This window comes from Microtus oregoni, unplaced genomic scaffold (assembly GCF_018167655.1).
Source record: "Microtus oregoni isolate MIOR12 unplaced genomic scaffold, Mior012 000003F_ref0000135, whole genome shotgun sequence".
NCBI classification, from domain to species: Eukaryota; Metazoa; Chordata; class Mammalia; order Rodentia; family Cricetidae; genus Microtus; species Microtus oregoni.
This window is the reverse complement of record NW_024543062.1, coordinates 16,687,731-16,713,734: the sequence shown is the minus strand read 5'-3', so window position 1 is coordinate 16,713,734 and position 26,004 is coordinate 16,687,731. Positions and strand designations below refer to the sequence as shown.

At 47.4% G+C, this 26,004-nt stretch overlaps 1 protein-coding gene across 2 annotated transcripts in view; it reads left to right on the top strand.

Moving 5' to 3' along the window:
• Positions 1-26,004, top strand: part of Tmem132c (transmembrane protein 132C) — a 310,009-nt gene that overhangs the window by 90,287 nt on the left and 193,718 nt on the right. For both annotated transcript variants that reach the window (XM_041649352.1, XM_041649351.1), the window contains exon 2: positions 24,496-25,384. In XM_041649352.1, coding sequence (XP_041505286.1) covers positions 24,496-25,384 — 889 coding nt within the window. The remainder of the gene's footprint in view (positions 1-24,495; positions 25,385-26,004) is intronic.

The window sequence follows — 26,004 nt, the reverse complement described above, 5'->3', positions numbered from 1 at the left end:
GACCATGTTGAAATTACATCAACCCTCTGCCCAGCTGTTTCTTCTTCTTCCAATACAGGGAACATTGTGGAAGAACAGGTTTGTTTTTCTGTTTGTTTGCTGTTCTTCTCCCATTCCGGGGTCTCAGGGACTCTGCAGAGGCATGAGTGAATGACAGGCCAGTGTGCGGAATGTCATCAGTGTGTGGACAATAATGAAAATATACGGAAAGTCACAGCACAGAGCCTATAAACCTGTAACGCTCCCTGCTTTGTTTTCTAAATTGCTTTTTCTTTATTGTACCCATGATGCCTTGGGTGTCCTTCATTTCATACTGTACCCATGATGCCTTGGGTGACCTTCATTTCATACTGTACCCATGATGCCTTGGGTGTCCTTCATTTCTGTACTGTACCCATGATGCCTTGGGTGCCATCACATATCACAAGATGTTGTATGGTGATAAAAACACAGTGTCTGTGTCCCCCATCTTGCCCAGTACAGACGCACCAATGAAGACCGTGATGGTGTGTTTACTCACAGTAGGTTGTAGGTTGTTCTCCGATGTCCACGTGAAAGATGACCTAGTGAAACTGGAGTCGTTGCTCCAAGGGAAATGGGGTCAGGCCCCTGTCTGCCTCTGCCTCTGTGTAGTTCCTTTCCCAGTAGAAACACGGACAGAAGGGAGGAGATTTTTGGGTTCATGTTTTGATGGGCTGTAGTCTATCATGGCCGGGGAGGAATAGTGATGTGAACAGGGGAGCTGCCTGCTCACAGTTTGGCTGTTCAGGAGAGGGAGCTCTGGCCAGAGGTGGAGAGAGCCTGTAACTCTCAAGCCCCACTTCTGTGCCTCTATAGCTTCTGGCTGGACCAAGGGTCTTAAAAATCAGTCACCCAAAACAGTGCCACCAATTGAGTTATCAAGTGTTCAAACATGGGAGATTTGGAGACATGGAGACATTACACAGGGAAACCAAAATACACATGTCACCATCAATAGTTATATGTCCTCTTGGTTGTATGTATGTGTGTTAATGTTTCTTTTTTTTCCACATTTTTTTTTTTTTTGTGGTGGTGGTGGTGGTGGTGGTTTTGAGAAATGCTCTCTTGTAGCCCAGGCCGATTGTCCAATTCACTATGTAGCTGTGGCTGGCTGACTTTGAACTTCTGACCTTCCTGTCTCTACTTCCACGTTTCAAGTCACTTGAGTCACTACTTTCTATTGATTGATTGACACTGAATCTTCAGGAAAACTACCGCAGCCTGTTCCTGAGCAGAGATCATCTCCATTGCATCATCTTGGTGGACAACCCCCGCCCTCCTGGCACTTAGCAGGAATGCCAGCACTTCAGAGCTGTGCTTTGGGGTGTTCTAAACAAGAAAATGGCTGTTTCCATCAAGAAAGCACACACAGAAGCCAGGCCTTGCAGCACAGTGGTCAGAAATACTCACTCTGGAGGCTGAGGCATGAAGATCACAAGTTCAAGGCTAGCCTTGGGTTGCAGAGTAAGGATAGAGACAGCCTGGGTAATTTGGTGAAACCCTTTCTCAAACTAAAAGCTACAAAGGGGGCTCAGAGGTAGAGTGCTTGCCTAGCATGCATGGAGCTCTGGATGTGATTGCCCCAGTGCTGAAAAAATTAAAAATAAAAAAGATGCAAAAGCAAAATTCCTGGCTTTAAAGTGATCCCCCCAAAAATGTCCGGTTACATCCAGGGTGAGAATTGAAGGGAGAGCAGGCAGCGTACCACCTTTTCACTTCCATTGGGAACAACACAGTGTCTCAGACCTTAAAATATTCCCCTTCCTGCTTGGCTGGAGAAGGGCATGATAGTCCCCTCTTGGTCCCTGGAGAGTTGATTCACTTTAGCAAGCAGACAGACCTGCAGCAGCAGAACCTGTGAGTGAGCAGGGCAGCCTGTCTGGTGGGTACCACCCAGTTGAGCAGCGGAAGTCACCCACAGCGTCTGTTGCGGAGAAAGAGCCTTCAAGATTCTAATGTGAGTCCTCAAAGGATTCATCTGCTCACCGTGGGTGTTCTTTCGAGAGAACTTAAAATAAACAAACACAGCAATAGAAATGAGTGTTTGTCGTGTGCGTGCGTGCGTGCGTGTGTGTGTGTGTGTGTGTGTGTGTTTACGTGTGTAAGGCAGGACACTTTTTCTTTATGCCCTTTGAGAAGTGACTTCTGGAGGAGCCTGGGAGGAGTGTGCTACTCTGGGTTTGCTATCTGAAGGCACAGTCCCCAGCAGACTCTGGGAGACAGATAGTCCGTGGGCGCAGGAGCTGTCCAGCTGGGAGGCTGGCCTGGGGTTTCATACCAGGACAGCCACAAAGAGCAGCTTTGAGGGACGAGACATCTGTCAGCTTGAAATAATGCCAGCAGCAAGACACCAGCTTCAGAGAAGGACTTCTCAGGAGCGCCCCCCTACTCGCCCCGCCTCATCCACCCCACCTCTCCAGAGGGAAGGGGGTTTGTTCTTGGGCAACTCTGAAGGAGGGACTTTCTCCACTCCCTTCTCTTTGTCTCTCTGAAGCCCTGTCTCAACACTCCTCCCCCAAAGACACCAGTTTTTGTTTTCCCTACTCATTTTTAAGAGTGTGTGTTTTTTTAGGCACCCAAATAATGCATTAATACTGTCTTGGTAAAGCGCCTTCCCTGTTGCCGGGCAACCCACCATCACTCTATAATCCTCTGAGATGCTCTACAGTCCCCAGACTCTTTTTCTTTTTTTTTCTTTCTTTCTTTTTTTTCTTTTACAAGCTCCACACACGAGTGTGTGCCTGTAGGAAATGCAGGGTGTTCTTTTCAAATCTACAAAGTTACGTAAAAGCTTTCCTTGAGAACCGCAGCAGCTCTGGGCAAAGTCATTTTTCCTGCTTTGTAGACTGAGGGAGGATCTGAAATCCGTGTGGCTAAATCCAACACGCAGACACTGCGGATCGGGGAACTTCTGCTGGGACGAAATGCCCTCTCCCAACAGCAGCCCTGCGTGCCCAAGGAACCGAAGTTTTCTCTTAAGTTAATTGGAGGTAACTGAAACTCCCATCCTGCCTGTGGTTGGTGGCTACCATCCGGGGCAGTGGCACCAATCTGAACCAGCTGCGCTGTTTGCCAGTTCACTTGTGCGTGCATGAGTGTGTGCAGGGTTGTATGAAGGTCAGAGGTCAGAGTCAGATGTCTTCGGTTGCTCTCCATCGTGTGCTTTGAAACAGGGTCCCTCCCTGCCTCCAGAGCTTACCTTTTCTACTAGACTGCTTGGCCAACCAGCCCCAGGGATCCTCCATCCGTGCCCTCAGCCCAAGGATTAGAGGCATGCTCCACCATGCCTGGCTTTTGATGTAGCTGCTGGGAATTCAAACTCAGGCCCTCTTGCTTTCCTGGAAAGCAGTTGGCAAACCAAGTGGGCTCTCTTCAGCCCTTTCAGTTTGGGAAGCCCTCCAAGAGCTACCAAGAACAGGGTGGCAGCTCCTTCTCTGGCCCCCCTAATTATCACCGCAGTGATCGCAAGTCATTCTTCCATCTCAATTCCTCCTCCTGGCCATTTTGCAGAGTCATTTGCAGAAATCATGTTTTGTTTCAGCATTGATTTCATTGATAGACCAATATTTATGTTGTTAATATTTTTCTGCTAAGATATGGGAAAGCATGATTTCCCCTTAGATGTTTCTGTGTCTGGGGTGGGTGCTGCGATTGGAGTGAGAAAAAGGCCCTCATAGGCTCACGTGTTGAACACTTGGTCTCCAGCTGATGGTGCTGTTTGCTTGGGGAGGTTCTGGAAATCTCTGAAGGGTGGGGCTTCACTGGCAGAAGTGGGTCCTTAAGATCTTGTATGAGAGCTTGGTGCTGCATAGCCAGGCCCCATTTCCAAGTCAGTCTGTGCTCCCTGAATGTAGATAGAATGTAACAAGCCAGCTTCCGGCCTCTGGCCACCATGCCCTCCCTGCCTCCTGCCATGATGGAATCTGCCTGTCTATAACTAGGAGCCAAAGTAACCCTCTCCTGCAGGTTGCTTGTGTCAAGGTGCTTTAACAGAGTAACAAGAAAGTAAGTCAGACAGGTGGTAGGTGTCTCTGTGTGTGTGTCTGCACATGAACCTGTGAGTCTGTCTATGTGTTTATATATGTGTGTGTACATGTGCCTTTGTGTATCTGTATGTGTGACTGCATATATGTACATTGTGAATGTTTGTGTACCTATGCAGGCATGTATACTTGCACATATCTGCACAGTGCCTACACATGTGTACATGTATGTGTATGTATATACATGTGTGTTTATATGTGCGGGTGTGAACACCTGTGTATCTGTCTGTCTATGTCCTTGTATGTATACATGTGTACACTGTCTGCATGTGTGTCTGTATGTGTATATGGACATTACTTCTTTTGTCTTTGCAATAATATACATTCATGTCTGTGTGTGTGTATGTCTGTGTGTATGAGTTGTATGTGTGTGTCTGTATGTGGTTGTTTATATATGTGTGCCCTCATGAGCATGGTGTGTGTGTGTGTGTGTGTGTGTACCTGTATCTTTGTAAGTGTGTACATGTATCTGTATATGTGTTCATGTCATCGGGTGTCTACATGCAGCGATTTGTCCATGTGTGTACACGTTGTTGTGCATATGGGATAGGTTCATTTTTGCCAGCTCCTTGCTGGTAATTTTTTTTTCAACAGCAATGAAATTAAGTAAAGCTGAAACACATCCAGTGCCAGGGCTCCAAGCCAGGCCCTCAGAAGGCATTCCCCACCCGTTTCCCATGGTGCAGCGTCCCTGTGTTGACTGGGAATCCCTTGGTGTCCCTGGATTCTGGGCCACATAAAAGCAGGTCAGATTAATGACACAAAGGCTCCCTGTCCCCATAATCACCTTATCATTCCTCAGTTCAAAAGGAATTTCTCTCTCCAGCCCCAGGGGAGTTCTGTCCCACCCCCACTCCCCCAACACACACACACACCCCCGCCTGGCTTCGCTTTTGTGGAATGGAGCTGGCCCCTCCCATCGGTGTCTCCTGGGCTTGCTTGAATGAGTTTTCCAGGAGAAAAATCTCCCATAAAGACACAATGAAGGGAGGAAGGACTCAGGCGCCCAGGGAGAGAGAAGGCTAAGCCACTTTCTCGTTTTAACAGTTTGCATAGTTCCGCTGCACTTCAAGAATCCTTGGATTTCAATCCCTTTCTCACTAAGAAATAACCCCCCACAGCCCCTGGTGATATGTATGGATTAGCTAAGGGACTGAGTCTCTTGAGCCGTGAAGAATATCAGCATTGCTTGCTTGGCTGGGTAGCATGCTTGGGCCAGACTGCAGAACCAAAGCGTGGTTTTCAGCCAAGCTGCTCAGTTGAAAAGAAAATAAAAACAAACACAAACAAACAAACATCACCCTATAGAACAAAGGGAGGCCACCAGAGAAGCAGGTTCACCTGTCACTCATAAAGCTCAAATCTGACTTTCTCCTTCTTGAAGGATAAGAGGGTGTGTTCCAGTTCCCTTTCTGGTGCTATGAAGGCTTGGCCAAAAGCAACTTAGAGGAGGGAAAAGGGTTTATTTCAGCTCAAATGTCACAGCTCATTACTGTGCAAAGTCAGGGCAGGAACTTTAGGAGCAGCCTGAGGCAAGAACCTTGGAGGACACTGATGCTGGCTCACTCACAGGTTCATGCTTAACCGGCTTTCCTCTGCAGCCCAGAACTGCCTGCCTAGGGAATGGTGCCTCCCACAGTGGACCAGGCCCTCCCACATCAATTAACCATCTCTCACAGACATGCCCACAGGCCATTTCTCTCCTGCATGATTCTAAACTGTGTCAAGTTGACAGTCTGGGCTAACTAGGACAGGATGCAGCTTAGAAAAGTGGGAATGTAAGCCAGGGTGGGATGGAGAAGTTACAGCACGTGTCAGGTCACGGGAAGAAAGAGGAAAAAAGCCTGTCCTCTCCAGGTGATGTCTTAGGAGGCAGAAGCTGCCAAGATGTGGTCAGCAGTGCCTATCCCCAAAAACTTCTGGTCTGATGACAATGGGTGACAGGATTTCACTGCTCCCCATCACCCGTGTTTTAAGGACTCCCTTCCCTCACAGATCAGACACCCACACTTTCACAGAGCAAAGCTAAGCCCCAGAGAGAGGTAAGCAGTGTGAGATCTTTTATACTCACTCTCTTGGAGACCCTGACCACAGCTCCCATCTCAGAAGCTGCCTGAGGTTCCCCGAGGAAGTACTTTGAACACCTTTCTCACCGTGAGCCCCTCTGGGTCATTTCCGCATTCCATGCGTATCTCCAGCAACCTTTGGCTCACTTAATCAGACCTCCAACAGCAGGAATGAATTCCTTCTGGGAATGCCCCTGCTGGTGGCAGCAAAGTCCAGAGTACGGATGAGGCCTTGTGTCCCTCTATACCCCCATGAGGACACCTGTATTAATCACTCACTGCCAATATCCAGCCTCAGGACCAGACCTTACCGTTGGGCCCTAGACCTTACCCTCTAACCCAGTGCTGATGCTGTGACCCTTTAATACAGCTCCTCAAGTTAGTAGTGACTCCCAACCATAAAGTTATTTTTGTGGCTACTTTATAACTGTAGTTCTGCCACGTGTTTGTTATGTAAATACCTGGGTTTTCCGATGGTCTTAGGTGACCCCTGTGTAAGGATCATTTGACCCACAGGTTGGAAACTGTTGATTGGGTCTGTGCCTATCCATGTGTTTGACCTGTAATATCTCTCCCACCCCCCACCCCCCTCCCTCGCCCCCGCCGCAGGCTCTAATCCCTTCTTCCTGCTCATGGAGGGCTTGCTCCATGGTGTTCACCTTGTCTCTCTGTATTTTCTCTTTCCTCTACCCAGTACTAATCAGGCAGGCTGCATAGGACTCATTTTTACTCTCCATTTTTTTACCCGCCTCTTGTCTCAGAGTAAGCATGGTGGTGTCTCTTCCTGTTGAATCACACTCACACTCAGAACCTTGCACGGAATTCATGTATGTAGAAGTGTAGTTGGAACTGGTTGGGTACACTGTGGGCTGGGGAGTGTGCAGTGGGTTACGCTGGACCGTGCCTCCCCTCAGCTCAGCCCAGGATGGGTGCTCTGATCTGCCTCCTAGCTCAAGTCCATGACCCAATACTGTCTCCTCTGCCATCCCAGGTCTGGGGTTTGTGCCAGAGAAAGTGCAGACACCTCTGGAAAGCTAAATAAATAGCTAGATTTGGCTTGGAAGATGTCTGTGTTGACCCAGACGTTAGCCTTTCCTTTTGGAGTTTTGTGTTATTTGGGTTTATTGTAGATGGCAGCAGGTCCAAGGGGTGGGTACAATCTTTGTAAGATTTGGTGGCACAACCATAGCATCCACCAAACAAGGAAATAAAGCTGCAGGGCTTGGGATGGGACTCAACAGGTGGAGTATTTTCCTGGCAGGCAGGAAGCCCTGGGCTTCATCCCCATTATTGCACAAACCAGACGTGATGGTGTATGCCTGCCATTGCCTGTACTCCCAGCATGTGGGAGGTGCAGACGGAGGCTTTAGGAGGTCAAGGTCATCCTCAACTAGGTAGTGAAGTCAAGGTCATCCTGGGCTACGGGAGACCCTGCCTCAGAAACAAAAGAAGAGAATTGTTTAATGTTCTCATCACAACAATAGTAACTATTTAGGGTCATGAATATATTTACTTTGATTTGTTATACAACACACACACACACACACACACACACACAATGTTGTATGATACTAACATGTGTTAATACTAGGTATCAATCAAAAGTAAAACTTAATCCAGGCTTTGTGACACATGTCTTTATTTCCAACCCTCAGGAGGCAGAGGCAGGTGGATCTCTATGAATATGAGACCAGCTTGGTCTATATAATAAATTTCAGGACAGCCAGGGATACATAAAATCTGTCTCAAAAAACCGTAAAAAATAAAATAAACTTTAAGACATGAACACCAAGAAAAAAAGACTACCAGACATCACAATGTTGGAGAGGCGCTTTTTGGAGGGAAGAATGCTAGGCCTGGCTGGACACAGGCCACACTGTCGTTTGAGAGGCCTCCCTGGCCTCACCTGGCCCCTCCAGAGCGCCATCTGCTGGTAAACCTCAGACGTATGCCCAGACCCAGGACCAAAGAGGTCCCAAGAGACTCAGACTTCTTTAGTCAGAAATAGGTTCCCTCCCACCAGGCCCCTTCCACTTCAAGGTACCTGAGCAGGGCAGAGCCTCTGGTCTGCTGCCATCCTGGGCCAGCCTTTGTCTGGGAAACTGCAGCTCAGGGTGGGAAGAAGAGCATCCCCTTTGAACCCAGGGTCATCGCAGAGCACACGTGGACCAGGCAGAGAAGAGAGGGTGGGCTGCCAGAAGAGTGGATTTTGGTGACCAAAGTGGGGCAGCTCCTTGACCCAATCATTTGCTACCAGACAAGAGAGCTAGTCTGGTGTTATTCCAAACTTCAGTCTTCCTGTACAAACTAAGAGTGTAAAATTTTGTGTGTGTCCTCTGATTTTAAAGAATTTCAGCTTTCTTTACTTCCCTCTTCCTCTTCTCTCTATTCTTTTTTAATGGCTCCATGGTCCAGTAATCATTTGAGCCTACTGTCCATGTACACGGGTGTACGAGGCTTCCCTAGAGATGCCCTAAGAGCTTTGGCAGCCTGGATCTGTGACATACTGTTCTCTGTCAGCTTTGCGGTCCCTTCGTGTGTCCCAAGAGTCCTTTGAAAAAAGAGATCAGAGACACCTGAGGCCATTTGTTCAGGGGACCCAGATAACTGATAGTCAGAGGCACGCAGGCTAATGATTTGTCTTACTGTTTCCATCTGTCTATCTGTCCATCTGTCCATGAATCCATTCATCATGACCCTTCCATTTATCGGTTCATCTATCTTCCCATCCATCTGTGCATCCATTCATTCATCTATGAATTTGTCCATCTCTCTGCTTTCCCTTCTATCCATCATCCATCCATCTATCCATCCATGAATGATCTGTCCATTTATCTGTCCATATATATGTATGTATATGTGTGCTCATATATATGTATATATACACACATGAACATACATTTTCTCATCCATCCATCCATAAATATATACAACATACTCACAAACATTAGTATCACTTGCCCATCCATCCATCCATCTGCTGTAGGAACAACTTTGTGTACCAATGAAGAAACGATACTTTCCTATGTCATCACTGGAATATGAGCTGTTTGTTTGGATTTTATTTCCTTGGGGCTCCATCTCAGGACTTAGCAGGTTGTCAACAAAGGGCCAAGTTGAGAGGAAGCCCTGAACCATCACAATGAGCCTTGTGAAGATTTTGTAGAAGCTGTGCGTTGATTGGCTGAAATTGAGATGCTTGTCCCACACCTGGACCTCATGCTAGGACCAGGGCATCCAAACACACATAGGCTACTCATCGAAGGCAATGGAAGATCCGTTATCAAAACAGAAATAATTATGGGGTAGGAAACTCCAACAGAGGGCCTCCTAGGTCCTTCAGTCCCCAGGTCAGATCTCACATCACAACCTTGCACAATTCAGCCTCCATGCTCACCAATGCCCAGAAGCCACACACTCTTGTGCAGCAGGCTGTTGCTTGTCTGCTGTGGCCTAATGTCCTCTATGGTGGCTGATGCATATCTCACATAGTCTCTGGGTGGCCCTGAGGCTTGGCCTCGTGAGGGATCATCTCAGGATGTTACTGAGAGCTGCTGCCATTTTCAGTCCCACCGACCCTCAAGATGACCAGCATTGTTGACTGTGAGCAAGAGACATTGGCTTCTCCAACATGTGGCTTTCTTCCTGGCTCAAGTGTCCCCCATGACATGGTAGTGGCTTCCTCCAAAGTGAGGGATCAAAATCAGACTTTTAGACCCAAGTTAGGAAGAGGGGAGTGCATCGAAATAACTATAGAACTGGAGGACAGACCTAGATACAACTGTGCAAACCTGACTTTAGTATAGCCTTGATGTGTGTGTGTGTGTGCACGTGTGTGCGTGTGTGATTATGTGGCTTTTATGTACTCAGGTGTACACACTTAGAGGACAGAAGGGAGTATCTGGTGTTATCCTCCCTTACTCTCCACCTGTTCCCTTTGAGTCAGGGTCTCTCCCTGGATCCAAGAGTCACAATTTTGTAGCTAGGCTGAAAGCCAGCCATCTCCAGTGACCTTTCTTCCTGTTTCCACCTTCCTCATTGATGGGGATACAAACATGTGCTGGATGTTCAGTTCACTATGTCTATGCTTGGATCCAAAATCCAGTCCTCGTGATTATACATGGAGCAATTTTAACCACTGATGAACCTCTCCAGTCCAGAGGTGGAGAAGGAAAATCCCAGAATCTAGTCTCTCTCTCTCTCTCTCTCTCTCTCTCTCTCTCTCTCTCTCTCTCACACACACACACACACACACACACACACACACACAGGGTTTCTCTTCATAGTCCTGGCTATCCTGGAACTCACACTGTAGACCAGGCTGGCCTCCAGAGATCCGCCTGCCTCTGCTTCCTGAGTGCTGGGATTGAAGGGGTGTGCCACCACCACCACCCAGCTAGTATCTCTCTCTCTCTCTCTCTTTTTTTTTTTTGGCTACAGGGCAAAACCAAATGGTGTTCAATTCATTAAGCTCATTAGTTCCCCCCCCAAAGCCAGTAGGAAAAAAAATAGCATAGAATGGGGCAGAGAAATGAAAAGATACTTGGACCTTTGAAGCACACACTGGTCTTCATCTTCTCTGTGTGGGTTTTTTGTTTTTGTTGTTTGGATTTCTTTTTGGTTTTATTTTCCCAACAATTAAGATAACAGCAGCCGTATCACCGAAGGAAGTCCTCTTTTTAAAACAGTATTTTAATCACATAACTGATGTGCATTTGTTTTGTTTTGCAGAATAGGGTTAAGCATCCATTAAAGCTAAAATATATGTGGCTATCCAAAGCTCTCATTTCTCTTCTTCTCTTAGGTGGTTATTACTGTGGGAATGGTGTTAGCATTCAAAGCCGTTTTCTAAGGGTTGGAGCAATGGATCAGTAGCTAATAGCCTCTAAGCCTGTACTTTCCTTTCAGAGGACCCAAGTTGGATGCTCAACACCCATGCTGGTCAGCTCACATCTGCCTGTAACTCCAGCGCCAGGGGGAATCTGATGCCCGTCTCTGGCCTCCACGGGCATCAACAGTCACATGCACCTGATACCCATATACCCAATTAAAAACAGAACACTTTTTTAAAAACTTTAAAGTTTTTTTCCCTGAATATTTGTGTTTGTGTATACATATGTATATAAATAGGTAGAAACACGGTGCTAATTTTGGGACCTTGTCATCTTAACAATTATGCTACATGTATTTATACTTTAAGATACCAATATAGTTACTTAACAAATATTTTAGCAAGATTTATTTCCTCCTTGTGTAATCATACCAATCCCAGCAAGAACATGCAGCTGAAGTTCCCTGGGCCAGATTTCTGAACCTAATAAATTTTCTGATGGTAGATGGCACACACATATTAACTTTTCTTCCCTGGAACTCAGATGTAATGGCTGGATGGTCAGCAGCTTTATTTCAGTCATGAAAATGAAGACTTTCAGGGAAGATGATGAGACAGGGAAATGGATGATACTCAGGTCTTTAATGTTTTCATGGAGCTGCCGAACAAAATCTGGACTGGGAAATCTGAAGGAAAAAAATCGCTGTAATCCTCCCAAATATTCCTAGTTGTTTAATTTTTTAAAGGTATTTTTTTCAAAACATATGCATAATTTATGCACTTAAGCACAGTGCCCACTGAGACCAGACAAGGGCATCAGATTCCCTGGAGCTGGGGCTGCAGGCTGTTGTGCACCAACTGATGTGGGAGCTGAATCTGGGTCCTCTGCAAGAACAGCCGGTGGTCTTAGCCACTGCACCCGTCTCTCTAGCACCTTTTGTTTGCTTTTAAAGTTTTTCTTCTTTAGAAAAATTGATATTTTTCTGCAATTTAATTTTTACCTAGTCATATGTGGAGATCTTTCTAGACAGAAATAATAAATAAATAAATAAATAAATAAATAAATAAATTCTCCTTTGCTACTGCCACCTTCCAATAGTTGAAACATTAATAAGCAATGGTTTCGTGTGCCTCCTGTGTGCCCGGATGGATGGGTAACGACTGAGGACCTTACCTCTTGACTGTCATTTCACCTTCAGCGTGGCTCCTTGAGCCTGAGCTATCACTAGCATTGCTGTGCAGTTAGAGATGCTGAGGCCCAGCTTTGCTGCGGCTAGGATGTGCTATGGTGGGACGGAGAACCCAGTGGCCTGGCTCAGGACTGTCTTCTGTCTTCATCCTCCTTCCCAGCATTCCATTCTGCGGCTGGCTGTGTTCTGACACTCTGTGATTTCCATCGTACCTTTTCCAGCTTGGGGTAATAGAGAAGTGCTCCCCCAGACCGTTTGGGTATTTCTTTCTGACTTCTATCCAGCGGCAGGGTCCCAACTCATCCACCTCTCCACCATCTTCCCACCCACGGCACCATATGAGAGCCTGAAGCCTGGATCTTCCTATCTGAGTTCTTCCCTTGTGGAGATAACATCCCCTCCTCTGCGTAAGCATCCTGCAAAGTCAACAAATGCGGATTGATGACCTGTACGTTCCCTTTAGCAGCAGAGCCGCATGGGGTGCACAGAAGAGCCTCTTGGTTCATGGATATTGAATGAAGACCATTCCTTGTGCAGCCTCGCTTGATTTAGCTTCGCCGAGATTAGCACAGAGAACAGGATTGATGTCTTAAGAACAGGCATAAGCTAGGAGGAATCATTTGTCAGAAACAGGATGCTGATTATCTGTTGATTTAAAATGGCAGGAAAGCATCTTAGACTTCCCTAAGCTTCGAAGAGACAAACTCCACAGATTCCTTCCCCCAACTGCAGACACAGTTGGATCCAGTCTCCTGACTCCTTGACTGACCCAAGCATGAGGTGGCGAAGTGGATCATGCCATCGCTCACCAAGCTCTGACCCCCTCTCTCCACAAGAAGCACATGGTGGTGGAAGGGAGATATGAGCCCAGAATGGCAGAGCCAGGAAGCTGAGGCCCCAGAGACACAAACTCCAAGTTCAAGTCCTGATGTCAGCATACCAGACAAGTGGTCGCCAGAAAATCCCAGCCTTCTCTGGGCTTCCCCTCCTTTGTTATGAGTAAAATAAAGACAGCGGAGGCTGAGTTGGCTCATGGATAAAGCTCTTTCCACGGCAACATGAGGACCTGAGTTCAATCCCCTGCACCCACGTAAAACAACAGGATGTGGTGGCTCAACATTGATCATCGCAGCACTGAGGATGTAGAGATGGGAAGATCCCTGGGTCTTGCTGGCCAGCCAGCCGGGCCCAATCAACAAGTCCCAAACTGGTGAGAGACCCTGTTTCATAAAACAAGGTGCATGATATCATATGGGATGACAACACAGGCGCACACACACACACACACACACACACACACACATTCACCCGGGTGTGCACTTATCCCAGAGTGATTTTTAAGTGTCTTTCTGGTGCCACCAAGGGTCAGCTTTTTGAGTGTGTCACTTTCTACATCTTGATGCCTTGTATTTCAGGCTTGTGGGGCTCAGCATTTACTTCCCATTTAAGTTAAAAAATAAATAAAAAGAGAAGAAAGAACAGAACTGGGCCTTGGTTTTCAGCACACCCACCCTGTAATTTGCCGTCCCCTCTCAGCAAGCTCAGTCTGAATGTTCTTTTCGCAGCACAGAAAGTTAAAGAGTTGGTGATGAAAGAGAAAATGGCCTTCATCTTCACGGGCAATCGGTTCTTGTATTTACTCAACCATCAAGAGTGCGTTTCCTACCTCGTATACCCCAAGACTCTTCGTTAATATAATCATCCTAAATTCCGCTATAACCAAACAAACCTACAGATGCTTACTGGCAAATGAGACTCATATGTGTGTTTGTGTGGGGCGGTGTGGGGGGAGCATATGCCTCAATAGGACATAGATTGTTTTAAAAAAAAATTAACTGTAATTATGGGGAAAGGAAATAAGGGCAGTATATTTAAAAAAAAATAAGCTCATTTATTTATTTATTTATTGAGGAAAAAGACCGGCCCTAAAGATGAGATGCTGTTCCTTTTTATTGACATGAATCGAGATAATTTGGACTCTTGGGATTAATGTCGGGTTCCACATAAATAATGACACCATCTGCCATTCATGATGCGCCTCTCTCTGAATAAACTCCATGAAGCATCCTGCAACCATATGCTGTGTGAGCGCAAGGGTGGTTATTTAAATCCCACTCGGGCTATGCAACTCCAGTTCCCTCCTGTACTCTCCCCCCTCCCCCGTTTTCATTTCCAAACTGTTTCAGATGCATAGTGAAAACCTTGTTGCTCCACAAGGTAAGCCTGACTGGTAATTCAGGTTATAAAGCACACTGGAGAAGAGGCCGGTGGCCTCCACCTGTACAGGGAACCCAACTCAGAAGGCTCTCTCCGTGCTAGAGACGGCAAAGCAGTGTCCAAATACTGAGCGCTATTTGTTTTTCTATAGACCGAACACTAAGATCAACTTCTTCGGTGATGGATATACTTTTCAGAGAGAGGGTTAGCAACCTTTTAGTGGGGATGGGGAGATAGATAGTTCAGCGGGTAAAGTCCTTGTGAGGCAAACAGGAGTGCTGGGATTCAAGTACACAGAACATAAGTGAATTTTTGGTTACTCTACACCTATAGGAGGTAGAGATGGGAGAAGGCCAGACTCGTCAAGAAATTCCAAGAGGGAGGCAGGTCAGGGCTGGAGGAAGCTGGGAAGCCATTTGCTTTGCAGATGGAGAAGAGGCCCCCAAGAAAGAGAAATCAGGAACCCCTAAGAAGTGGGAAAGAGAAGGAAAAGGGTTCTCTCCTGGGCTGTCAAGCCACACCCGCACGCGGACTTCAGATTTCTGATTCCCAGGGTAACCAAAAATGCACTTTTGTCCTTTGAAGCTGCTAAGTTGGTGGCGGTTTGTTCTGAAAGTAAGGAGAAGCTGATGTTCTTCCTCTATGCAGAAGCTGGGCCTCAGCCCATCGGAATCCACACACTGGCTTGGGACCTGCCCATGGTGTCCAGCGAGGACAGGAAGATGGAGGCGCAGGGACACAGAACTACTGTGAGGGCCACCACAGGCTCAGCTCCGGGAATACCTAGAGCCTCAACTCTCCACCCCGCCAAGACTCACCCATGGGCATTTCCCCCCTGTCTACCTAAAGCACTGTTTCCATTCCCATCAGGCCAGAGATCCTGAGTATCTTGGAGCATTGACTCTTGAAAAACAAAGCTCTTTGCCTGTTTCTAGGGACCTAACCTAGCAGCAGCTGAGAGTGATCCCACATCTCTCTCTGAGAAAAGAAGACGGGGATATCCCCTTAGGGGCCCCGACAGGAATCTAAGAGGCTATGCCTTTCAAGAGGCGTTTTTGGTGTGTTATGAAATTGCAAACCCCACTGTGTAATTTCAGCAAAAGGTATTCGGGTTCCCCCAGAAGCAGCATTGAAACCAAATAATCCGCTTATCAAGGTTCCTTTTGTTTCAGGAGGAAGGAAACAATGAGCCATATTTAGCAGAGAGAGAAGTCCTGCCGCCGAGGAATGTTAATAAATCAGAAATGGGAAAGGGGAAAGATTCAAATTGGCTCGAGTTTCCAGCAAGCTGCAGCGACTTGGCAGGTGCACCCGATCTGGTTTTCCTTGAGGCACACTGGGACAGGCCAGCAAGCCTTCTGCAGGTGTCTATGAGAGTGGGGGTTGGCAGCCAGTGTCTGATGCAGATTAGACTGCGCGCAGGTCCACCCTCCAAGACTTGAGACTTCTTATATAAATGTCACGCAAATGTTTTGTTTTGCTTTTTTGTTTTTGTTTTCTCTGTGTGTGCGCTTTAGTTTTTTGTTTGTTGTCTGTTTCTCTCTCCCCCGTGTGTCTATGTATCTACACTAAAACTTTAAAACTTTAAAAGTTTTAGTGGAGCCGGGCAGTGGTGGCTCACGCCTTTAATCCCAGCACTTGGGAGGCAGAGGCAGGCGGATCTCTGTGAGTGCGAGGCCAGCCTGGTCTACAAGAGCTAGTTCCAGGACAGGCTCCAAAGCCACAGGGAAACCTTGTTTCGAAAAACCACACACACAAAAAAGTTTTAGTGTAGTTTATCAACATAATCTAAGGGTGGAAAAGGAGAAGGAAAGGCTGGGGTGTGGTTGGTAGAATTTTTGCTTAGGATGCGTGAGGCTCTGGGTTTGACCCATCGTTGTATAAACAAGGTGTGCTAGACACCTATAATCCCAGCACTCAGGATGTAGAGGCAAAAGGACCAGGAAGTTCAAGATCGGCCTGGGCTACATAATGAGTTCATTGCCAGTATCTACATGAGACCCTGTCTCAAAAAGAAATGGAAAGAAAGAAGAGGAATGAGGAGGAAAAAGAGAAAGAGGGAAGAGGAGGAATGGGAAGAGGGAAAGAAAACAGTCCCATAACCTCTGTCCCCTTACCAGGCTTGCTGAGGCCATGAATCTGACATGTTCCGAGGGTCTTCAGTTGATTCTATCTATACAGATGATGATTCTGAGACTCGAAAGTTTCAAATATTTACAAGAAATAAAAATGTCCCTGATTATGGTAGCTCAGGGGTTCACCAGATCCTCATAGTTTTGTCTGACTCCAGCCATGGTTACCATGATGTGTTTCTTCTTTCTAGGCTGGAGAAAGCTCCGGCTGAAGTCCTTCTGTGTCACTTCTTGATGATGTTACTGTTCATATCCCATTCTCTCCTGCCATGGGGCCTTGTTAGATCAGGGTTTCTCTGCTGTGCCAACACGGAAACTTGCAGTGGCACTGCCCTGTCCATCAGAAGTGTTTATTAACATTGCTGACCTGCACTTGCTCTGCACTGGTAGTGTCCACGTCTTGGTTCTGTCCATCAGAAGCGTCTCCAGGGGCTGGAGACATGGCCCAGTTGGAAAAGCCAGTGCTGTGCTCACACTGAGGACCTGAGTTTGATCCCCAGCATGGGCCCATAAAAAACTCAGGTCCTTTGATGTGTATTTATGATCTCAGTACTATGGAGGCAGAGACAGATGGATCTCAGGAGCTCGCTGGCCGGCCAGTCTGTCCAAATCACAAGCTCCAGGTTCAACAAGGGATCTTGTTTCGAAAATAAGGTAGGGAGCAACTGTGGAAGGCCCTTGACGTCAGTACTTGGTTTGCAAGGCATTCACATGTATGTACATGCAGAGAGACAGAGACATATAGAGAAAGAACATACATGAAAATAATTAAATAAATGCAAAATAATTTTAAAAGAAGAGACCAGAGCTCCCTTAGACAGTTAATCAGTCACCTTTGGTGGGAACGCCTTCACTACTCTTTGCAGAAGTCCTCACCCTATCTTAAAACAATCTCGTGTAACCTGGCCACATATGTTCTGAAAAATTTCATTTCAGTGTTACCTGATTCAAAGCAGGAAGGATCTAGATAAGCCATTTGTCACCGAGTGACGTGGGCACCTTCTGAGAATCCCATGCTCCACCATGCCGCACCGCACAGTGGCTGAGACGTCACTAGGCCTCGGGGAATTTAGAACTTCACTCTGTTACTGTTACGCCACCACTGCATTCATGTTGCTTGGAGCATCTTGCCATGTTGTGTGACTACTTTGATGACATTACACTATGGATTTCTGCTGCTGATCCCATGCAGGACAATTCTTCCTCCTTCCACTAACCTAGGCCCTGGGTGATCCTTCCATCTGCCTGTCTTTCTTCCCCGCTCCCATCTTAAGTCCATTCTTTTCCACTTGCGCGAGCCGGCCTACCCTTCCCATCTTGGGCCAGAGAGAGTCACCTGAAAAAAGTCCATATTCTGCCAGCATGGCAGAGAGTGAGCCTCATGGTGATAGCAGGGCATCATGTGGACTGACAGGGTCATTCCCCCCGAGAGAATGTCTGGGTGCTAAGTGACACAGCCATGTCCTAGGTCCACTATCTCAGGATCTCAAAAACTCAATTTCCGGTGGTGACTTTGCACTGGGGTTCTTTGATGAACAACTGACGGAGGACGCAATATCCCCGACGCTGACAGCAAACACAGATAAAGCAAATGGATACACAGGGAGGGAGACAGCAAGTGGGCACACTGCCTGTGGCGTGGAGACCGGATGGGAAGGTGCAGCTGTCAGCGGCTCCCTGGGCCTCTCTGTGTGGCCTTCGCGAACCAGCATTGGCCTGAGACATCGATTCAGACCCTTAAGATCTAGCATTTGTCCTCTCTTCCCTAGAGATGCTGGCAGGCAGCAGTGAGCCAGAATGAGGGTTAGGACATCAGAACTCAGGGGCCCACCGCAGTGTGGAATGGATTCTGTGCAGTTGGGAGACATGGCAAAGGTCACTGACATTCCTATCTTCCTAATTAGCGAGACCCAGACTTCCCCAAACATGTGATGTGTTTTGGTAGCGCACACAGTGCTGAAACCTTTGGGAGTGCAGAGGTGAATGTGCATGGCCACCAGGCTCGTAGGCAGGCATTTGGGTGGGACATTGAAGAGACGAAGACTTTCTGGAGTCAACCACATCATCAGGAGATTGGTTCCCTTCTCATTCTTTTTGAATAGTTCTTCTTCTTCTTCTTCTTCTTCTTCTTCTTCTTCTTCTCCTTCTCCTTCTCCTTCTCCTTCTCCTCCTCCTCCTCCTCCTCCTCCTCCTCCTCCTCCTCCTCTTCTTCTTCTTCTTCTTCTTCTTCTTTTATCCATGTGTGTTTGCCTGCATGTATGTATGTGTGCCAAGTGCATGGAGTTCTCACAGAGCCCAGAAGAGGGCATCCGGTCCCTGGAACTGTAGTTACACGTAGTTGTGAGCCACCCAATGTCGGGACTGCGAATTGAGCCTGGGTCCCCTTGAAAGAGCAGTGAGTGTTCTTAACCTCTGAGCCATCTCCCCAGACCCTCTTTAAGTAATTCTATCATGAGAAAGTGTACTGGGTGTTCACCAACAAATGATGATCTTGCCCCTTACTGTAGAAATGACAAACCGTAAGCCCAGACCTCTACCTAGGCAGGTAGCTCTTGGACCATGTGATCTTGTATTTTCCTTTTAATTTCTAGAAGGATTACTTTAAAAATTAGTTGATATTAATGCATTGCTTATTTCAGTCAGTAAAGCTATCAACAATTAACCTCTTGGCTAATTAGAGCATATTCGTATATCTGACTACTGTCATGGAAGTGTCTGGTTGAGAGAGCTCAGTCAGTGAAGTTCTTACCAGACAAGCATGAGACCTGAGTTCAACCCCCAGGACTCAATGTAAAAAAAGTGTTGTGTGTATGTATGTATACTGTGTATATACATGTGCACATGCACCTGAATGTATACACTTAAATTAATAGGTAATAAAACATGACCCTATTCGAGCCCTCATCAGGAGCCAGGCTCTCACTAAATGGGTCATATGACTCTCATTACTGACTTTATCATTCTCATGTAGCTGGTAGAGAGAGGCCCCGTTGTCCACAGGGTCATGGTCTCTGGCTCCAGCCACCTGTTTGAAAAGCACCAGTACAATCAGGATTTCATGGGAAAAGTCTTTTTCTAGTCCCCCATTTCCTCATCGGTATGTAGACGTTCTCGTAGCATGTTTGTTAAGATTTGGCCGGGCGGTGGTGGTGCACACCTTTAATCCCAGCACTCGGGAGGCAGAGGCAGGCAGATCTCTGAGTTCAAGGCCGGCCTGCTCTACAAGACAGGGCTTCAAAGCTACAGAGAAACCGTGTCTCGGAATCCTGCCCAGAAAGCAGTCAAACTACTGCCTTCTCTAGCAGGATTGGCTTTGTAAGGGAGCACCCCCAATAAGCTGTGGTCTCATGTTAGTGGTCTACCTGGGCTGGGCTACTAAGAATGAGCTGCCTCACCTGATGACTTGGCTATAGATGGCTCGTGTACCATCAATGGGATGACCTTGCTCTCCCATATTCCCTCCACCCCCAGTACTCAGCCCAGGCTTCTTCCTTTGTGGGCATCAAAACCGAAAAAGACAGTGGTAGCTCAGCCAGGACACCTGTCATATTTGTGATTGACGATTATAATGTTTTCTTTTCTTTTTTTTCCTTTTTTCATTTTGTTCACTTAATTTGTATTTCTGGAAGCAAGAGGACAGCTTTTGGGAGTTAGTTATGTTCTTCTGCCGTGTGAGCCCTGGGGACCAAACTCGTGGCGTCCATCTTGGCAGCAAGCGCTTTTGTGAGCTGCGCCATCTTGCTAGAAGCTTACAGAAAGTAAACATGTACCCGGTGCCATATGGCTGGCGAGTGGATCAAATGTGGATATCTTCATACTCAAACTGCTTGCCCTTAGCCTTTATCCAAGGCTCCCGAACTTGACTCAGGTCCAATCTCACAGATTGAACTAGGTTCGGCTCAGAGACCAGAGCTGGTACCCTAGAATGTATGCTGAAGATACAGTGACCCTAGACGACAAAGAGCCCCAGCTCTGAAGATTTGAGCAGAAAGTCCACTCCGCCTTCATCTTGCAGGGACGGAACTCCACATTTGCTCAAAAGCAAAACAGTCATTTGTGGATTTGTTTTAGTTTTTTAGAGAAAGCAGGAAAAAATATCCCCCTCCTTGAGCCTGGAGAGGGCTCAGTCTGTAAAGTGCTTGCCTTGTAAACCTAAGGACCTGAGTTTGATCTCCAGAACCTACACTTAAAATTCGGAGCATGGTAGTACATGCTTGTAATTCCAGTGTTGTTGGAGGCGGGGGGGGGGGGCAGAGAAAAGGCAAATCCTTGGGGTTAGTTTGAAGGGTCCAGACCAATGTGAGACCCTACCCTCCCTGTCCCCATTCCCCCAAAATGGTAGATAAAGACTCAGAAATGATACCTGAAATGTTCCTCTGATATCCACATGCACGCTCACACAGTTGCACCTGCACACATGCACGTGTGCACACGCATGCACACATACACAGAGACACACAAATAGAGAGAGAGAGAGAGAGAGAGAGAGAGAGAGAGAGACCCCTTCTGTGCAGGAAGGAAGAGTGAAAAATGATGGCAAAACTTGTTGGCAAAGCTTCATGTTTCCAGCACTCCCTGCGACAGACGGACCCTACAATCCCATGCTTAGCCTTGGCTCGCTCTCCCCCACATAAAAACATAAAAGTGGCTCTAAATCTCTCTACTTCAAGTTCTTAAGAATTGTTTTGGACAGGGCTAAATACTTTAAAATGAAAGTTACTAGATGTGGCTATTTGCCTCTTGGTGTTTTGTCAAACTTTATGAGTTTCTTAAACAGTCACTGCTACACTCCTGAGGACTCTTCCTGGAATGCGGTACCTTGGCAGAGCTTTTGGGTGTCTTTGAAGCTGGCACAGGACCGAGTGGGTTAAACCGGAGATGCTCAGCCGTCTCTCTGTCCCTAACAAGAAAGGAATGAAGGTGCCCTTGTCACTGGTGACCTCAGCACAGGGCCTCTGGGGCTAGGAACAGAGTGTTACTTCTTTGAAGAGACATCTTGACAACCTAAGTTCATCTGGACACAGAACCAAAAGGCAGCTTTGATCTGCTTGCCAGTGTCCCTGCAGGGAAGGGATTAGGGATGCTTCCAGAGGAGAGCAAGCAGGATGTCCCATATGCTCAGGGGGGTTGTGCAGGCTGCTGTTGGAAGGAGAGACAGGGAGTGTGGGGGGGGGATGGGAGTCAGGGAGAATGAGGTTGGAAAGAAAGAGGAAGAGAAAGATTTCCCAGCTTCTCTTTTATGGATGGGATGGTTTGGACCCCACCCCCCACCCCCCCCACCCCCCCCACCCCCCGGGAGTCACAAGGACCAGGCAAGGAGGCAGGCTGACTTGAGGCTGCCAAGGTGGAGGTTGGGCATTCATGATCTTGAGCCCTGCATGCAGTCAGAGACTTAGTAGTGTCCTAAACAGTGGAAGCCAAAGCCCTCATGGGGATCTCATCACAGACAAGCAAATGGCTATCAGTCTACTCACTGGCTGATAAGTTATCTGGGATGGATAGAGGAACACAAGAGGGAGGCGTATGTGTTGTCCTTTGCTGACTTAGTGTGGAATCTGAGCAGCCCCAATAGGCACAGATTTAACCATCTGATGATTCTAAACTAGGGTTGTAAACATTAAGTGCATGCCGAGGGTCTAGCAGGCATCTCGCTCAGGATTCAGGTGCTGAGTACCAGACAACAGCCAGCATGCAGACGCCCGTTACTTACTCTGTTCACTTGCAGACAGAACCCCGCCATTTGCAAACTCACTATGTTGAGAGGGAAGCTGGTGTTTCAGTTTAGAGAAATCTTGTAAGATGCTGTGTGTTGAGCAAAATCAGTTTTCAGGTGGGGCCGGTCATCGTCCGGATCTGAATAGACTAAAGGGCAGTAGGCAGGCTACCAGGTACCAAGGAGTGCTGGTTGCTGCCTGAGCTGAATTGTGAAGGGGACCAGAAGGGCCCGGGAGGCCTTTAAGGGCTCCCTCCTAAGCAGGGGATGGTTGACTTATTCAGCCTCTTGCACATTTGGTGATGTGTACTCTGTCCTCAGCTGTAAAGGAAGACAGTGGTGACAACCTGGCCTTCAGTGATTAATGACTAAAGTTACGAAGCCCAAGCGGCCCACATTACCAGAGGACTTGAAATCCTTCCATGAGAATACAGCTGTTTTTGCTCCTGGTTTTTGAATAATGGAGGAGGATTTCTGCTGTTGCTGTTTTTCCTAACAAGCAGGCAAGATCTGTATATAGGAGATGAGGGATATAAAACGAACATGGCTTGCTCACATTCTTTTTGCTTTGCTGGATATGCTTGCTCTTCTTTATTTTGGCTTTGGCAATGGCTAGAAGAGTTGTAACATAGTAAAAAGAACCTCTCTCCCTCTCTCTCTCTCTCTCTCTCTCTCTCTCTCTCTCTCTCTCTTTATGGTTTTTCAAGACAGGGTTTCTCTGGAACTAGCTGCCTGTCCTGGAACTAGCTCCATAGACAAGGCTGGGTTCGAACTCAGAGATCCACCTGTCACATACTTCTTAATATACTTTAAGTTTGTCTGTGTGCTGTGTGTATGCAGTACCAACGGGGGCCAGAAGAGGGCATTGTGTTCCCCTAGAACTAGAGATATAAATAGGTTTAGGCGGCCATATGGGTGCTCAGAATTGAACCCGGGTCCTCTGAAAGAGCAGCCAGCACTCTTAGCTGTTGAATCATCTCTCTAGCCCCTGTTTCTATTTACCTTTTGCCCAGATGCCTCATATTTTACAGTATCTACTTCAGATGGATTTTCTTCTCCCTCCCCTCTGCCTCTGTTTGTGTCTCCTTATCTTTTCTCTTTCTCTTCTCCCTCAGTTATCCTCTACTTCACGGATCCATTCAGAGTTTAGTATTATAATTTGTAGTATGATGTGTGCGAGACTCTGTGCTGTGCATTCATATGTATGCACAGATGCACAAGGGTTTGTACCCATGCAGGTGTGTGATGGCCAAAGGTTGGCATCAGGTGTTTTTCTCTCTTGCCTTCCAGCTTATTTTTCAAACAAAGTCTCTCTCCAGACCTGGGGCTCACCAGTGCAGTTACACTGGCTTGCTGGAGAGCCCTGGGATCCTTCCATCTCTGCCTCCCCAGTGCAGGCCTTTCCATGGGTTCTGGGGTTTTGAATTTCGATCTCCAGGCTCACATGGCAACTACTTTACCCAATGAGCCATCTCTCTGGCCCTAAGGTTTAATCTTGCTTATAAGATTTGGATCTGGAGCGTTGGAGGGGTGGCTCAGTGATTAAGAGAACTGACCTGGGGTTCAGTTCCCAGCACCCACATGGCAGCTCACAATGGCAAAATATCAATGTACATAAAATAATAAATAAATTGAAAAAAATATTTTTATTTAACATTATATTTTTAAGCAAGTGTCTACCCAACTATCCCAGCAATATTTATTAAAGTCTATATTTTTGCCTCAGGGTTTGAGGTACTATCTTTACCTCAAACTAAATCTTTCTTTTTTAGGATTTGCTTGTGGATTTTATTCTATCCTAGGAGTCATTTTCTTACTCCTAAGGTCACTGATTTGGCTGGACTAGCTGGCCAGGAAGGCTTAGAGGTCCTCCTGTCTCTGCCTCCCAAGTGCTGGGACCACAGACACGTGTCACCATTACCACCTTCTTCTTCCTCTTCCTCTTCCTCCTCCTCCTCCTCCTCCTCCTCCTCCTCCTCCTTCTTTTTAATTCTGGAGATCTGAACTCAGGCCCTCAAGTTTGCATGGCAAGCACTTTTTTGTTAAGTCATTTCCCCAACTCCCAGCTTTACATACTTCAGTCTACTTTACATATTGGAACTTAAAAATTCTTAATTCATGGACCATCTGGAAGCCTTGGCTACTTCCGGAAGGTCTCTTTGAGGCTTTGTTCTCCTGGACTTTGGGACTTTAATTCCTTTGTTCTCAATTGCAGCCTGAACATCAAGACCAGAATACACCAGCCTCTTACTGACTGTACTTCTTCTCTTCTCTCCCTTTAGTGGCAGAAGGTCGCCGGATCATCGATAATATCCAGAGATTCTCTTCATTGCCGCCGTACCTGCCCGTGAGCTTCCACATCCTCAGAACTGAGACCTCCTTCTTCCTAAAGGAGGCCAACCCTGACCTGCTGCGGAATGCCAGCCTGCAGTCCAGGGTGGAGTCTTTCTTTACCTACAAGGCCAGGCAGCCCCCAGTATTAAATGCCAGCTATGGGCCATACTCTGCAGAAAAGGTTATACCCCTGGACTTGATGTTGAACCCCAACTTTTTAGGCCCAACAAATCAGTTTCCCTTTGACTGGAGGCTCAAGGCCTACATCCTCCAAGAGAAAGTCTACCTGAGTCGGCCCAAAGTGCAGGTGCTCTTCCATATTGTGGGCAGAGACTGGGATGACCACAGAGCGGCCGAGAAACTGCCCTGCCTGAGGGTCTTTGCTTTTCGAGATACCCGGGAAGTTCGGGGCAGCTGCCGGCTGGCTGGGGCCCTGGGGCTGTGCATAGCCCAGCTGGAGATGTCGCCTGGCTGGTTCAGTCCCCCGATGATTATGTCCGGGCAAAGGAGGCCCGCGGAGCAGCCAGAAGGGAACCTCGTGGAATTGTACTACACTGTGCATCCAGGGGACGAGCGAGGGGATTGCACCGGAGGTGACACCAGAAAGGACAACGCCATCCGTCCAGGGAAGGATGGGCAGGAGGACAGGACGTCCCACCTGCAGAAGATTGGCAGCATTGGCCTTTTCCGCACCCAGGACAGCATCCAGCTCAGCGAACTGCGTTTGGATGGCAATGTGGTCATCTGGCTGCCCTCCCAGCCCGTCAAGCAGGGAGACATAGTCACTGCCTCTGTCACCATCTCCAATAACTCTACTGTGGACCATTTCATCCTGAGGTAGGTGCCCAGGCTGGCCCCTGCCATGCCGAGTCCAGAGTGAAGTCTGACTCCGCGCATGGGGTAGGGCAATTGCCACCTCCCGGGGGACCCGCCCCTTAATACAGAAGCCAGTGATTTCAAGCCACGGTGTGCTGGGAAACTGTTCCTAGGCTCTGTCTGTTGTGGGTGATGAACGGGAAAGAGGGCGATGCTGCCTTGTAGGTGGCCCCTTTTTCTCTGCCAGCTACGGAATTAAAATTCAAGGAAACAACCCTGTGCAAAATGAGCTCATCGACTTGCAAGTTTCGTTGACTTCTCAGATAAAGAAGGGGCCCCGTAACTGGGGAGACCACCCACTTTAAGGGGCTTGGGAGTTTTCATTTTGTGTTAGGGTGTACCACCCAGTGATTGTCCCTCTTTCTCATTTTCTATTGATCCAAAGGCTTTGTACCTTCCTAGAGACTAGCTTTCTCTGTCTGTAATGTTGATGAACTGGTGTGAAGGTGGAAGCCCCCATTTTATTGTGGGTGTTCCAACAGTCATAGTGACCCAACACTACCAATGAGGGTGATGGGCTTGTGTTTCAGAGAAATGGAACCTTCATGCTGGGGGCAAAAAGCCATGCAAAAACCTCAAAG